At 35.8% G+C, this 16,911-nt stretch overlaps 1 protein-coding gene across 6 annotated transcripts in view; it reads left to right on the forward strand.

The window, feature by feature from the left end:
• LOC121369071 (plexin-B-like) overlaps window positions 1-16,911 on the forward strand; it is a 404,054-nt gene that overhangs the window by 318,287 nt on the left and 68,856 nt on the right. For all 6 annotated transcript variants that reach the window (XM_041493902.1, XM_041493907.1, XM_041493903.1 and 3 more), the window contains one exon: window positions 12,779-14,132. In XM_041493902.1, the coding sequence (XP_041349836.1) occupies window positions 13,008-14,132 (1,125 nt within the window). In that variant the 5' untranslated portion in view covers window positions 12,779-13,007. The remainder of the gene's footprint in view (window positions 1-12,778; window positions 14,133-16,911) is intronic.

Genomic DNA, 16,911 nt, shown 5'->3' on the forward strand with positions numbered 1-16,911 from the left:
AGCAGGCCTTACTTTTCTGCTAATTTTTAGAGTAGACTGTCTAAACCAGATTCAAGGGGAAATGGCATGAATGAATGAATGAATGATGAATCACTGGCATAGGAAGCGGGTGGGGGCGGGGGCGGGGCAAGAGGGCCATGTGCCCACCCCACTTTGTAGGAGCAGCGATGTTTTTTTATATATTTCTACATGTATTTATATATATATATGTGTGTGTGTGTTCTCTCCCCCCCCCCCCCCCCCCCCCACACTTTTTGACACCTTCCTACGCCGTGTAAATGAATGTTTAATGACACCCCAGCACAAAAATACACATTGGCTATTGGGTGTCACAAATGGCTAATAATGAAATGTGCTGATATACAGGGTGCCATATTACACATTGTCACCCATGTTACACATTGTCGCCCATGTTACACATTGTCGCCCATGTTACACATTGTCGCCCATGTTACACATTGTCGCCCATGTTACACATTGTCGCCCATGTTACACATTGTCGCCCATGTTACACATTGTCGCCCATGTTACACATTGCCGCCCATGTTACACATTGCCGCCCATGTTACACATTGCCGCCCATGTTACACATTGCCGCCCATGTTACACATTGCCGCCCATGTTACACATTGCCGCCCATGTTACACATTGCCGCCCATGTTACACATTGTCGCCCATGTTACACATTGTCACCCATGTTATTTCCATTGATAATGGGACTCTCTGATTCTGCTGCTTTACAAAGAAGATACACAGATGCTGGTTTGGACAGAAGCCACTGTACCAGTAGGAGTATATACCAGTAGCTCATGTGATGACAAAAATACAAGGTCATTTTTTTTCAAGAGTTTGACCATAAGTATAATGTGGCCAGTTCATGACCCGTGCTCCCACTACACACTGTATTTTCCTCCTTTTTCCAAGTGTACAGGAAATGTTTTGAGCTGTTGAAAACTTAATTTCCTTGCTTGAAGACATGAAGCTGCCTGTGCTCAGATTTCATTTCCATAATTTGGCTATTTTTCTCCCACTTAGAAGCCCTAAGGGCCGAGATGTTGGGATGTTAGAGATGTAAATAGATTTCCAATTCATTACTGTGAGTAATAATTGTAAGATAACTTGAAAATCTATTGCTAAATTAAGGTGAATTAAATTAAGTAGAAATTAACATTTGTATAACCACAAATAAACCAATCATTAACATGAACAAGATAATGTCTGATGGAATAATGCACTTATTGATGCATTTGTCCATTTCATGTAGTATACATGTATATATTTGTTTACTGTACATTTAATTTGCCTAAAAAAAAACCCTATATTCCTTACAAACCTGTCGTTGAGAACATATTTGTTATTTTTAGAACACATACTTTTAACACATATGCATGTGATAAACAGTTTAAAGACATACTGCTGGCTTGACCAGGCCGCTAATGCTACAACAATGGTGTAGGAAGGTGCCAAAAAGTGTGTGTGTGTAGGGGGGGGGGGGGGGGGGGGGGTGTCACACTTTTATATTTACACACTTTTACACTATTATAAAGCAAATATAAAGCAAAATATATGAAAAGTGCCCCTTGCCCCCCACTTCCTATGCTAGTGTACAACTTGTAAGATAAATAGTATGTATTGGTCACTCTTGTTGTATTCTCTATATAATAATTGTCAATATAGCGTTTGTTTTTACGTAATTCAGTGCAGGTTTGAGGTAAAATGCAAAACTAGCAGATTTAAATCATGTGTTTCTTTTCCTTAATACATTTTGTTTAAACCAATTCCACCATGCATATTTAATAAGACAGACTTGACACGTGATTCTGAGATGTTGATGCAACTCATTTAAACAGAATATATGTCTCATATCTGTCTTTTAAGAAGTTTGTTCGCAAATTCCATGCAAATTTAATGAGCATTACTGTTATTTTTTGTGCACCAAATTGAATCAAAAATGTGTTTTTAACTGGGTTCATGTTTTGAAATGGTTTAGTTTCTTTTTTCTCTTTTTTTTCTGGATTCCACTTTGCAGATGTTTGTAATGAAATAAGCTCTGTATAAATACCCAGGTGTTTAAGTTATTTTTTTGCGCCCAGTTCTTGAGCAAACACAGTTCGTTTGTTAGTCGAGCATATACCTAACTTAAAGAGGAACAAATGGCCGTAAAGACTTGGGAAGTAAATTTTTCATGAGGATGAGTGCAGTTGCGTTGAGCCACGTGTATGAGGTGCAGCTTGGCGAAATCCTGCGTTAATGACCTGTGTAATGGCGGCAATAGAAAACACATGTCACTTTTCTGCATGAGGCTCATCAAACTTTGATATCAAATCAAGGATGATGTCTCTTTAAATGCTCCCTAGAGTCCATGCTCAATTCACTGGAAAGCCTACAGGTGAGCTGGGTTAGTGGGAACATGTGAACATGCTGGCTCACAGAGGAAGTCTGCAGTGCCATGGCCATAGCTAGCTGCCATCATGCCAGTTGACAGTGTATTGTAACAGATGGGTTGCATGCTCTCGTGGAATATTAGATTTATTATCAATCAGTAAGATATATAAAATTATGTCCATTAAAGTATAACAGTATTATGGATAAACAAATGTACCAACCATAAAAATATATCATACACATTTTTGATTGAAAATAAATAATTTAGGAAATTTTAACTGTAGTGACCATTTGAAAAATCCATCAAAGATGTTTAGCAAAATCAAAATACATTTTAGGCATTTCTCTTTATATGACAGTTTACACTATACTTCTGTTTATATCTAAATGCAGATCAAGCCTGCAGAATCGGTTATGGTAGGTTTGAATAATAAAAAACAAATCTCATTTTTAATAAAACATGGGGCGGGACGTAGCCTAGTGGTAAAGCACACACCTGATGCGTGGTTGGTCTAGGATCGATCCCCGTCGGTGGGCCCATTGGGCAATTTCTCGTTCCAACCAGTGCACCACAACTGGTATATCAAAGGACATGGTATGTGCTATCCTGTCTGTGGGATGGTGCATATATAAAAGATCCCTTGCTACTAATGGAAAAATGTAGCGGATTTCCTCTATGACTGTCAAAATTACCATATGTTTGATATCCAATAGCCAGTGATTAATAAATCAATGTGCTCTAGTGGTGTCATTAAACAAACTTTTTTATTATATTTTTTCTTTTTAATAAAACACAACAAAGTGTATACTATAATGAGATTTGAACCTATTGTGCCAATTAATTTAAATGGCACTTGACAATCTGTAACATAGTTTGAACAGAAAAAATCTGGAATCCATGGAGGTGCACCTCAGGCAAATTGAGCTAATTTCCTTTTCTCCCCCCCCCCCCACCCCCACCCCCCACTAACGTACCACAGATGCAAAGTATCTGCCACTATGTCTGAACTTTGGTCTTATCAGTCCTATTTTGACCAACCCACAGGATCCCATGGGTCTAATTAGTCTAGTTAAGTCACATGCTGACCACTGGTCAGTGCTTTGGCCCTGTGATTCAGTAGCCCATGCACTGGGGCCACATGATCTGACCTGGGCTGGCTGGCTGGCTTGCAGGTGGCTCACTCAATCTGTGGTCTGCATTTAGAATCTCTGGAAAAGGTCTTTATGATGCCTTGTGGTCAGGAATTGAATTTTAATGTCTTCTTCCTGTTCTTTGAGGAATATACTGCTTGTCTGGACTGTGAAAGAAACAGGTGTTAACTATGGCTCGCTCGGTGTGTGGCATTTTTGTTTGATTTTTAAACATTCTCTTTTTGTGGAGATAAGTTTGTTATATGTTTATGTTCTGAAAATAATGTTATTTTGAATAAGCATCAAAGTTTTTTTTAAGTGTGCCATTTGTTTTGAGTGTGTGAATGTGTTCTGTGATTGATATTTAAATTGATAATTGTGTAGATACAAAGTGTAGCTGAGATTTGACCTAAAACACATCTGCTACATTTAATTGTATATACATATTTTATAAGCTGATAATGATCTTTAGCAGGGAAGACTGGGCTGTTTGGAATATGTGTAGATTACAAATTATAGAATAAATAATACTAAAATATTTGAATAATTATTTTATTATGTTTTTAATATAGTTTTAACCCTGGTATGTGTAGTTGCTAAAGATAAATATATTAACATAAATTACAGTAGATAGTATATATAAATCTGGTTTTAGAAATTACTTTTGAATTTTAGTATTTAAAAATATGTGAACTTCATGCATTGATTAGTAACATTATATAAATATCTATGTATCTGATGAATTGATCATTATCAGGGCCCGCAGAGTAAGAATGTGTTTGAAAGTGAGGGGCCATGTCAATGCGATGTCCCAGGGGATGAAAATCTGAAGGCCAAAAGGACCCAAGTCTGTAAGGGAGGGTCAGAAATATTTTTGAATTTCAGGTGTTCAAATAAATCACCTTAAGCTTTCTGAGCATAATAACGGAGAAAGGGGCAGGGGGAGGCATGGCTTACACCTCACCTCCCCCTTTCTGCAGCAGTTGATTATCAACATATGTGCAAACTGCATGCATGACTGCTGCTATCTGTTAATTAAGAACATATATATATATATATATATATATATATATATATATATATATATATATATACACACATGTATGTGGTTAACAGCAACAATGCTAATTTTAACAACTTTCTCCATCACATGCTGTGATAAATTGAATGTTGTGCTCATAATCACCTGAAAGTACCTAAACATGCAAGTCAGATTGTTGTACCTGATGAAATATACAGGTTTGCTGCAAGAGTGTGGCACTAAAATAGCTAAATACAGAACCCAAGAGAAACATTTTTTGGGTAGTTTTATGACTTGTTTGATTTGGCTTTGGCTTTGTACACATTTATATTGCTTGCCTGAATGGTCTGTATATGCTTGACTTGGCAAAAACAAAATACCTAACTGCATATCAATACATGTATGTATATCTTTTAGAAGATGAGGTTTGCAGGTGAGACTAAAACACTAGTACATCTTGTACTTCACATGTATTTAGAAGACCAGGGCCCATACTTGATCTCTAATGACGTCAGACACATACAATTTGTATGGTGTTGTCATGATATTACTGTTTCAGACTCTAACATATTAGAGTCTCGAGTCTTAGACTCTAAAAGGTTTATAAGCACCAGGCCAGGACAAATATGGAGAATTGGGAATTATAACATTGCTGTATTATAATATATCCATTAAAAAAAGATTTATTTAGATCAGCATCCAATACAAAAGGTGCTCTGTTGGTTTATCTATATCTGATTAGATAAATCAAATCAATTCCCTTGGAAATTGTTAATGTTTTTGGGTTTTTTCAAAAATAAATGATGAAAAAAGAGGAACTATACTGATAGAATGTTTTTTAATTTTTGAAACCAAATTTAATTCACTAGTAGAGGAATAATGTCTTTATAAAATACTGTGATGTAATTGAATGTCAGTGCTGTGGAGTGAAGTTTGCAATCATACCTCATGAGTTGTGCTTGCGCGACAAGTGTGATATGACTGCAAACTTCACGAGATGAGATATACATGTAAATCATATTTGACAAAAAACATGAAATTTTCTATTTATTATGTAACTTTTGGCAGTTTACCTTTATTTTTAAAATGCCAGCAGCAAAATTGTTCTGGCTTTCTTACAATGAAGATGAACACTTTCTACAGTGACGATAATACATTTTGAAGTGAAATAGTGAAATTTTCACTCTAAAATGTGTTATCGTCACTGAGTGACTGGTAACACTTTTATTTCACTGATATTTTAAGATATTTCACTAAATGTTATATAATAAAGTTAACTTCTTAATACTGCTGATGAGGGATTTTTGGTTGCAGACAATATTTACTGGTACTATTTATGTGTTACCTTATTTCTTTCCATCAGTATTATTTGTATTTATAAAGTGTAAGTATTTTCGCCTGCTTTAAATGATTTACATAAAGATCAATATGTATCTGTATATTTCATATGGTCATGTACTTTCAACATGTAAATTTGTTGCAAAATGGTACAATATATGTACATTTAAAAAATAATATATATCTATAGAAAAAAGATGCCCAAAGTAAATTCTAAAGTAAATTCTTGATTTTTCATTTCATTTGCTGTACACTATTTTACAAGAATGTTTAACAGTAGGGCTACAATTTTAAGTGTCAGCTTTCCCCATTGTTTTATTTTGGCACATTTTCCCCATCATTACTTTCTGTTTAAACTTTTTAATTTGGAACTCTCGGACTGAATTGCTTTGATTTACCGGATGCAATTTTTCTCTTCCAATTTTACCGTCTTTGGTGTTTGTTTGAGTTCCTGTTCACTGTTCATTAACAGTGCCAATTTAGCATACTAAAATTAGTTTAAGAAGGCCATAAATCTGTGTGTGCATGGCCACTGGGTAGTTTGCCTGGCTTAGACCACTCAAAGTTTATTGAGTGCAACTAATCTGATGGTATATGGTAATAGGTGTTACAGAGTATGCCATTATGGCCAAACTTTTCATCCTGAGGTGTTAGGACATTACCGTTAAAGTCACTGACCATAGTTCCAGAGCTATGTACAGTCACTGACAATTCATGTTACTCCAGTTTCTGCTTTATACAAAATGCATTTGCTATTGCAAATATCAGGATTACCAGAAACACATTGAATTTGCCAAAATGTAATTATAGTAATATATAGAGGATTTTTCATGTTTTTTGTCAAATATGATTTATATCATCGAGTGAAGTTTTCAATCATATCTCACGAGTCACGGAAACACGACGAGTGTGATATGATTGCAAACTTCACAAGAAGACTAAAAGACACTAAAAACGAATAAGCTTAAGTTGTAGGATCATGATCCTTTTGTTGTGCCTTTAGTTAATCGCAGACTAAATAATCGCACACATTTTTTTTTGAACAGTCTGTTGTTATGTCTCTTTAAATTTAGCGTCGTGAAATATTAGCGTCTTGTACGTATGGCCTTGCTAAATTCGCTAAAGTTTTATGCTCGCCAACATTTCCTGATTTACAGTATTATAAGCAGGCAGTTGTTTGTAATGTGTAATTTAATGATAAAGAGTACATGCATATTCTCTTTATTGTTTTAACTCTCCCACCAAAATAAAAGAATACACTAAAAAAATTCATTTTATAATGTGTTTATAAAGGCTACTTCTATTATTATTAAAAAAAAATATATATATATTTTTTTTCTTCTGGTAATAGCTAAGAAATATTTGACTAAATCTGCTTTTGTAATACAAGACCACACATTTGATCCTGTTTGCACACCTTGGAGGTAAAATAGTTTTAAAATGTTACAGAACTTTTGTGATGCTAACAAGCAGATGGTAATCTTGACAAGGTTTGTAAACTCCTTCAGATTTACAGCTATACCTTTTACGACATTGCGTGTTAAATCTGTGGCCAGGTTTTGGCCACTCCATGTTATATGCCTGCATTTTTATGCTTACCAAATGTCCTTGTGCCAGCTGAGTTTTGTGCAGGCGTTGAGTGATGAACGTCATGCCCCAGATGGTGTGAAATTTATTGCCTGGTAACTGTTGTGAGCAAATTACCCCTAACTGCCATTCTTTGATGCCGGGCTCATCATGGTAGACATGCATTATGTAACAGCACAGATGGGTAGTCTCTGGGGAACCCCATGCCATGCACTATATATTGGCTTCCTGGAAACATGTCATACTGTGTGTGGGTCTTGTTTTATTAAATGTTTTCTTGCTGTTGTTTTTATTAAATGTTTTCTTAGTGGGAGTTGGTTATGGGCTGGCAGCTCAGTAGTAGAGTAGTTGCTTGAGGGTCTATGTAGAACACAAGTGGGTTTCCTCTCTCTTGTTTTTTCCATCTATACAAGTGGGTTAATTTCCTCTTTTTGTTTTCCATCTCTCTCTCTCTCTCTCCCCCCCCCCCCCCCCCCCCCCCCCACCTCTGTGTCTCTCTGTCTCTGTCTTTGATTCTCTCACTCTTTCTTGTGACAAAGTGTTGAAATAATCATATGCCAGAAACCAAATGGATCTACCCGGTAGTTTAACATGTGCTGAACTGTTGTCAGATATTTCTGAGGTTGTAGGATCGATTCCCTTCTAGGGACCAGAGCCCCATTTTACAAAGTGATCTTAGCATAAAGAGCACCCTAAGTGCATAACTAACTTATCCACTTTAGGTGATCTTAGCGCCAAGATTGCTTTGCAAAACACGGGACATGGGTTCTCCCTGTCCAAACAATTTGCTCATGGAATGTTTTTTTTGTTTTTTTAATTTAATGACACAAGTTGAGTACATTAATTTATTAATCATCACTATTATATGACATGTTTGGTCATTCTGATCCATTCTGATCCATTCAAAGGAAAGCCAGTTCATTTTTTAAAATATTTGCCACAAACAGGACATCACATAGCACAACCTTTGATATAACATTCAATCTTGGGGTATGGACTGTGATGGAAAAAACCCAGTCAGAGCATTGGCCCAATGAGAGGGGTTGATCCTATGACCAAAACACGTACTTGAGGCGAACACTCTACCAATTCGGCTACAGATTCTTCCCCAGGTTTAACGAGTGACAGTCTGTTTAAAAAAATTTACAACATTCTGACTGGTGACTGGGTGGGATTGATGCATAAAAAGTTTCATGTCCTCTGGGTCTAATCATTTCTTTTTTTTCTGGTTCTGGTAAAATACATTTTACATATATATTTCATATTTTACTTTAAAAAACCCAACCTTCAGTTGTTGACATGTTAAAAGCATGAAAAGTTTTATGGTTGTTGTATATTTGTGTGATCCCTGTGTAAAATAATCTGCAACATACATATACTTCAAAGGGAAAAGGTTAAAGGGTGTTCATTTTTGTGGTGGGAAACAACCTGTCTGTCAGTTTTAGAAGTAAAGGGTTTAAAAAAAACTACATACATGAAGTGTCAAGTGCAATCGCACATGCATGGAACCTGCATGTGGGCTATATATAGAGCTCTACAAGATCGGTTCTATTTTCCACTTTAAAATAGAATCTTTTTATCGCTCTACCAATCATTTAAAAGCTTGTGACCGGCCTTGGTGGCGTCGTGGTTAGGCCATCGGTCTACAGGCTGGTAGATACTAGGTTCGGATCCCAGTCGAGGCATAGAATTTTTAATCCAGATACCGACTTCAAACCCTGAGTGAGTGCTCCGCAAGGCTCAATGGGTAGGTGTAAACCACTTGCACCGACCAGTGATCCATAACTGGTTTAACAAAGGCCATGGTTTGTGCTATCTTGCCTGTGGGAAGTGCAAATAAAAGATCCCTTGCTGCTAATCGGAAAGAGTAGCCCATGTAGTAGCGACAGTGGGTTTCCTCTCAAGATCTGTGTGGTCCTTAACCATATGTCTGACGCCATATAACCGTAAATAAAATGTGTTGAGTGCGTCGTAAAATAAAACATTTCTTTCTTTTTAAAAGCTTGTTTGCAGTTAGAATGCATTTGTAACTAAAGGAACAACAAAGAATTATGTCTCTGTGCTTTACTATGGTTTGAAAGGGTTGTCTGCAGAATTTAAACAGGCACTCTTTGTTTTGAAATGAGCATTAAATGCACATAAATAATATATTTGTGTATTGAATAAAAAAAGAAATATGCTACGTTTTAAATGTTCACAAAAAGGTGTCACTGCATTGTTTTCTGCTTCAAATGGTGTTTATTGCATAATATTCTGTTCAAATACAATTTAAATTAATTTACAAAGGAAATATAGCATTGCCTCAAGGCCAAAATTAACCCATCAAGTTAAAGGTTGGCATCTTGTTCCAGTATAAGTTCAAGTATAGTGTTAATTCTGAGGTGTAACTTGCTTCCTGCTAACCATTAACAGATAGCTGAGCTTTGTGCCCAGGACAGCATGCTTGAACCTTCATTTGATACAGGCACAAACTAAATTAAAATGAAATGAATATAGCAGAATCTGATTTCATTAAAAAAAAGAAATTACTTCAGCTGAAACTAATTTCTTCTTTAATTCTTTACACTGAAGTGTCATCCAGTACAACACATTAGCTTTTATCAAATCTTTTTTTTTTTTTTTTGGACATAAATTAACTTGAATATTAGCTTCTGCGAGTATTACGAATCATTTGTTGCGGATATGAAACAAGGTGGAGTTTTTCCTCCCGAGTCGTGCGCGGCTACAATGACTGTGTCTAATTACTCAGCTAATTGCCACTCTGCTGTGGTGTCACCACCAGAACTGCATCTACTTCAAAGACTTGAGCTGGTGCCAGCCGACACTTGAATGGCTGAGAAAAATTATATTACAGCCGCTCGTAACCGGAGCTTGTTGGTTTCAATACGTTGTCTGTCACCGCTTGAAGGAACCATGGAATTGGTATTTTAAAAAAAACATAATAAAGTCTTTGATTACAGCATACTTGACATTTTTTTTCCTTCAGATGCTTAAGTTTAGAATGACCTGCAATTTGTTCGTATCTGTTATGTACATGAGGTGCCATACACAAAGCTGTTAAAAGAGCAGTTAAATTTTATTAATAGATGGTTTAATTAAAAAAAAAATCAGATGTTTTAAGTTTACAATGACCTGCAATTTGTTCAGATCTGTTATGTACATGAGGTGCCATACACAAAGCTGTTAAAAGAGCTGTTAAATTTTATTAATACCGGTAGATGTTTTTTGGTTGTTGTTTTTTTGGGTCTTTTTTGAATTTTTCATCATGGTTCAGATTAACAAATAGTGCTACAACATATGACAAATTTTACTAGGCCTTCTCCATAAGTTTATGTTAACCCTGGGGAGAATTTCAGAATGTAACTTCATAATATTTGGATTTTAGCTGGGGAAATTTGATTGATCTGCTTCGTTAGGCTGGTTAGGTTGGCTGGCTGGTAAATGTACATTAGGTACTTTAAAAGCCCCCTCCGAGATGATCCAATTTGACCACTTCTCAAGCCAATTTAAGTATTTCTGCTTGAACAGGTTTGATTGTACAAAGAGGTATAGCACATAACTTCAATCTCTTAATGATACAGGCTTAAAATCTTTTTATTGATTATCAGTGCCTGTAAATGAATGTATATGAATTTACCAACAAGGAAAAAACAAACAGAAGTAAACATTGGAGACAGGTCCACCATAATTATACTTGAAACTAAGCTGATCACATTATTGTATATATGCTACTTTGTATCAGATTCCTTCCAGGTAGAATAATATTGCATCTAACATAAAGGTGTAAAGAAAATGTATATGCATTTGTATATACACGTTAAAAAAATGTATATGCATTTGTATATACACGTTAATTTTTTTTATATGCATTTGTATATACACGTTAAAAAAATGTATATGCATTTGTATATACACATTAAAAAAATGTATATGCATTTGTATATGTATATTCACACTGCTTTACAGTTACCACTTAAATCGTATATACACATGTACAGATGTACACATGTACTTGAGAAATCTTGACATTCAGTAAAGCTCCAGTTTGTTTTGTCTATAAGATTACATGTGTGCCTGAATCAATATATATAACTACAGTGTATTATTAGGTTGCACTGACAGAATTAATGGTTATTAAATTAATGCTCTTTTGTTATTAGAGATTTTGCCATTAATAAACTCGAATTTAGTAGACGTGCATTTACTTCTTGTAAGATTCTATGTAATTTAATCAAAGTTGTTATGCCTCTTTCATTATTCTTCTTTTGTTTTTTTTGGTATGTCAGATTAGATTTGCATGATTTGTGACTGAAGAGTTTTGGGCCTGTACATGTATTACATTATTATATAGATCTTGATTATTTTGTATAATTATCTTTTTTCCTTCAGTAAATAAACTTATGAATAAAGAGTATAAAGCCAGTTTACATGTAGTTCTTTTTAAAAATTTGTAATTTAATTAAAGGTTTGTTTTCTTTTTCTTTGTAACAAAATGGATGTGCTTAATGTGTGAATAGTGACTAGATGTGTCACTCTTAAAACTTATGAATAATATGTTTTTCTCCTCGGTGACGTCGTGGTTAGGCCATCGGTCTATAGGCTGGTAGGTACTGGGTTCGGATCCCAGTCGAGGCATGGGATTTTTAATCCAGATACTGACTCCAAACCCTGAGTGAGTGCTCTGCAAGGCTCAATGGGTAGGTGTAAACCACTTGTACCAACCAGTGATCCATTACTGGTTCAACAAAGGCTATCCTGCCTGTGGGAAGTGCAAATAAAAGATCCCTTGCTGTCTGTCATAAAAGAGTAGCCTATGTGGTGACAGCGGGTTTCCTCTAAAAAACAGTGTCAGAATGACCATATGTTTGACGTCCAATAGCCGATGATAAGATTAAAAATCAATGTGCTCTAGTGGCATCGTTAAATAAAACAAACTTTACTTTTTTTCTTAACAGAATGAATTTGTATGACTTGCAAATGTTTGGACTGGATGTGCCAAGCTACTGTAATTCTTGGAATTCTACTGAAATTTAATCAAACATTTAAATTTTTTTTTTTTTTTTTAGCAGAGTGGATAGATCTGTATAACTTTTAAATAAAGACTGTTGGAACCTGATGTGCCTCTAAAACTTCTAAAAACCTCTAAAAAGGTTTTTACTTTTAAAAGGTTTTTTCTTTTTCTTGTTTTTAACAGATCTGTATTACTTTTGAATAAAGACTACCACCACGGGATGTGCCAGTTTACTGTCATTCTTGAAACGTTTCAATAATGTGATAAATATTTATATCATTCTCTCTTTTTTCTTTCTTTAACAGAGTGGATTTCTATGACTCGTGACTAAGAACCAGTGGGAGACAGACCAGATATTGATGAGCTGTCAAGACAGAGAATAAGACAACTATAGACATTGAAGAGGACAAGTCTAGCTGGATTAGATAGCTAGACATTAAGGAGGTTACAACAACTAGACATCGAGGAAGTTAAGTCTAGCTAGACGTCGAGGCTGCAGGATGCACGTGCAGTGGTAAAAAGTCCTTGGCCAAAATGTTGGTTGTAACACTGGGAGTTTTCTCCATGATTCTCGGATTATTGAGCAGACTCATCTACAGTATTTCCCTGGGGCACCCCCTCAACCACCTGGTCATCGACAATGAGACGGGCACCGTCTATGTGGGTGCCGTCAACCGGATCTACCAGCTGGACTCCAACCTCCGGTTACTGGTGGAGGTGCAGACCGGCCCCCGGAATGACAGCCCCAACTGTCTACCCCCTCCCGATCCCTGCTCCTACTCCACACACGAGACTCAGAACTACAACAAGATCTTAGCCATCGACAGAAACCGGAAAAAGCTGGTAACGTGTGGGAGCATCTACCAGGGATCGTGTGAAACCAGAAATTTAGCAAATGTTTCAAAAAGTAGAACTTACTATGTAGGTAGCCAAGTGAATGATTTTGCCGTAGCTGCGAATGAGCCTAATGCGTCAACAGTTGCATTCATTGCACCGGGACCCCAGGGATTTGATGTTCTGTATGTGGGAACGACGTACACGGGTGGAACAATGGAGGCTCGCTCGTACCGTGATGATGTTCCGGCCGTCAGCAGTAGAAGTTTGGACCGGAACCGGTTCTCGTTTGCCGAAGTCAGCAATGCACTGCAAGGACTGTCGTCATCCATCTACCTGAAACGGCAGGTGATGTCAAACTATCTTATCAAATACGTGTCAGGATTCAGTTCGGACAAATTCAGCTACTTTCTGACGGTACAGAAGGACTCTGTTGATGAAAGCCGCGCCATCAAGAACGTGTCGAAAATCATTCAGCTCTGTCAGAACGACCCAAATTTCTTCTCCTATGCAGACATCCCTCTCCGCTGTTCACATGGCAAGGTGGATTACAACATGGTGCAGGGGTCGGCCATCATCCGGCCGGCGCAGAGACTGAGGCAGTCGTTTAAGGGTCTGTCCAATGAGGATGATGTGTTGGTGGCGCTGTTCTCGCGACGCACGGAGAGCGGAGAGAAGAAGACAAATTCGGCAATCTGTGTGTATTCCATGAAGGAGGTGCGGGCGAAATTCTTAGAGAATATTAAACTGTGTCACCAAGGCAATGCATCGGTCAGTGGTGGAGGGTACCTGAGAGTGGGTCCGCAAGGGAACTGTAATCAACAGGTTAGTACAGATGTCTTTTTTTTTTCTTCTTGTTTTTTTTAATGTTTAATAACTGCATTTCGTTGCCACCTGTAGAAAGCAAGTCTCCTGTTTTAAAATGGTGGGAGGTGTAGCTCAGTGGTAAAATGCTTGCCTGAGGTGCAATGGGTTGCAAGGTCAATCACTCACTCTCATTAGTTTTTTAAAATATTCAAATCAGTGCATCATAAATGGTATATTAAAGACCATGGCTTGAGCCGTAGCTTCTGCAGCTCTTTTATATCCATATTCTTTTTCACTTTTGCAGTTAATTGAACCTAAGATTGTTCATTTGTTCTCTGATAAAATGTGTTTTCTTGTGACATATTTTTTCCAGTAAAACATTCTCTCTTTTTTTTTATACATTACCAATTAACACCACTGTGGAAACCTCCCTTTAATTAGATCTCAATTTCACTAGTTATCCCCCTTACCAGTGTGGTGTACAATATACCGGCCCAGTACCTTTTGTTCCAAAACATGTAATAAAATATGTTTACTAAAAGCATGTAAAATTGTTCAATTTACGGAGAAAACATTTTCGAAATTATTATGCATACCAATTGCTGTCTAATTGTTATTGGTTCATATTTTATTTATTTAACAAGCTCATGGTCACATTTAATAACCAAGTATGTTGGGTAATCCATACTGTTGTGTCTGAATATAATAACCTCTTAATGATGATTGGCGTCAGACAAAAGCGGTGTTACACACTAAGCTAAATAAAAGATTAGATGTCTGAAATGTAACTGGCTCTGCAACAATGGATCGGACATGTAAAACGTAACCATAGTTGACTGGAGCCATCTATGTTGATGGAGCCCATTAATTATAAATTTTTCAGTTGTGCTATGGACATTTTTTTTTTTTTGTATTTGTCACATGCTGCATTTTGTGTTTTCATATTTTTGAAATATGATCAGATAAGTTATTGCTACCGGTATCTAGGGACATTATTTTAGTTAGATTAACAATGGAACAAGCAGGAACAAGCAGGAAACTTGGCTTTGATGTATTTTAAAAAATAAATTCAATGCTTTTTTTTTTTTTTTTTCGGTTTTGCCATTTTATGTAAATGCACATGGTTAGCTAGTACATTTCACAACTGTAGTAGAAAGGTTTTTTGTTTTGCTTTGTCACATGTTGCAGTTTTTGTGCACATGTTACTGATGTTAAAAGCAGCTGAAGTACTATGCGTTCATCGACAGCTGTTGTTGAACATGCTCCTGGTTAGGATGTACAATAGGTCTTTCATCCGCCTCGGCTCGGCAGACCATGTAAAATTGGTGAATGAGACATATTAATGCAAAGGAAATGGACATAATGGAACCATTTTGAAATGGCCTGTTGACTTTGCTGAATAGTGACTATGGAAACAAAAGCATTTCTTGGCGCCGTTTTAGAAAAAATCGGAGGCATATAAAGTTTATGAAGCTCATTGTAAACAGAGTTAATTGTCGTAAAGTTGCCCTCTAAAAGAAAATTGTATGAGCTGAATATAAAAAATATTTACAGCTAATCCGCATAGAGTTAGTAATTGATTAATTTAATTAGGTACTGGTACACTGAACTCGGGCTTTTATTTCAATTTTCAATAAAAAAAAAAATTTATTTTACAAAAAATAGATTTTTTTTACACAAAAATTGCATGTTCTTGAAAATGGTTTTATATAAGATATAATTTTTTAATTTTTTGTTAATGTGTTTTAAAAACTAGAATTAATTTAAGTGTGGGTTTTTTACTAATAATATGTTTTGTAGTAAAATTAATAATGTTATAATTATGTTAAAGTGCTCTACAGTTGCTGGGCAAGCAAGCCAACTCAGTCTTATGGACTATTTGCCCTAGGTAAATTTGTAAGTGTTTGAAATGAGAAATGGCAGATCTTTGTTAGAGAAGTAGTGAATGAGTAATAGTATGATGAGGCTAATTATCAAAGTTCTAATAGGGTATAGTAAAAACAGAAACCACACACATTTATACACTGGCACTTACATTTGTAAGAGCCCAACTTGAATTTTTATCACAATAATTGTGTATTACAAAACTATTTAAAAATGGAGGACCTGTCAAAGCTGGCAAGATGTAGACCAATGGTAAAGCACTTGCCCGATATGCAGTTAATCGAATATCAATTTCCATTGGGCTATTTCTTGTATACATGAATTGACCAAGGACAGCTACCTATCTCATTGCATTTGCTTAATATTTTGGTGGGAGTATAAATTCCTTTCAATTATATAACTGACACCTGCAAATCAATAATATATCATATGCAAAAAAAAAAACCCACCTCAAAATGTCAGTACCACCTATCTCATTGCAGTTTGTAAAAAATAGTTTTAGTATAAATTCTTTTTCATTATAACTGACACCTGGAAATCAATAATATATTATATACTGTTATACACATGCATGTATGAAAACAAACCTTAAAAATTTCAATACTATTAATTGAACAAGACCAGATAGCTATTTCATTGTAGTAGCTTATTTTTTTTTTTTTATAAATTCCTTTCCATTATAACTGACACCTGTATTTAAAAAACCCCACTTTAAAATGTCAATGCCATAAATTGAACAAAACCAGAAACCCTAACTCATTACAATTACATAATGTTATGGTAGGAGTATAAATTTATTTCCAAATATAACTGACACCTGCACATCAATATAATATATCATATACACATGCCTTTATTAAAAAACCCACTCAAAATGTCAGTACCACTAATCTCATTGCAGTTGCTTATTATT

The sequence above is a fragment of the Gigantopelta aegis genome, chromosome 3 (assembly GCF_016097555.1).
Source record: "Gigantopelta aegis isolate Gae_Host chromosome 3, Gae_host_genome, whole genome shotgun sequence".
NCBI classification, from domain to species: domain Eukaryota; kingdom Metazoa; phylum Mollusca; class Gastropoda; order Neomphalida; family Peltospiridae; genus Gigantopelta; species Gigantopelta aegis.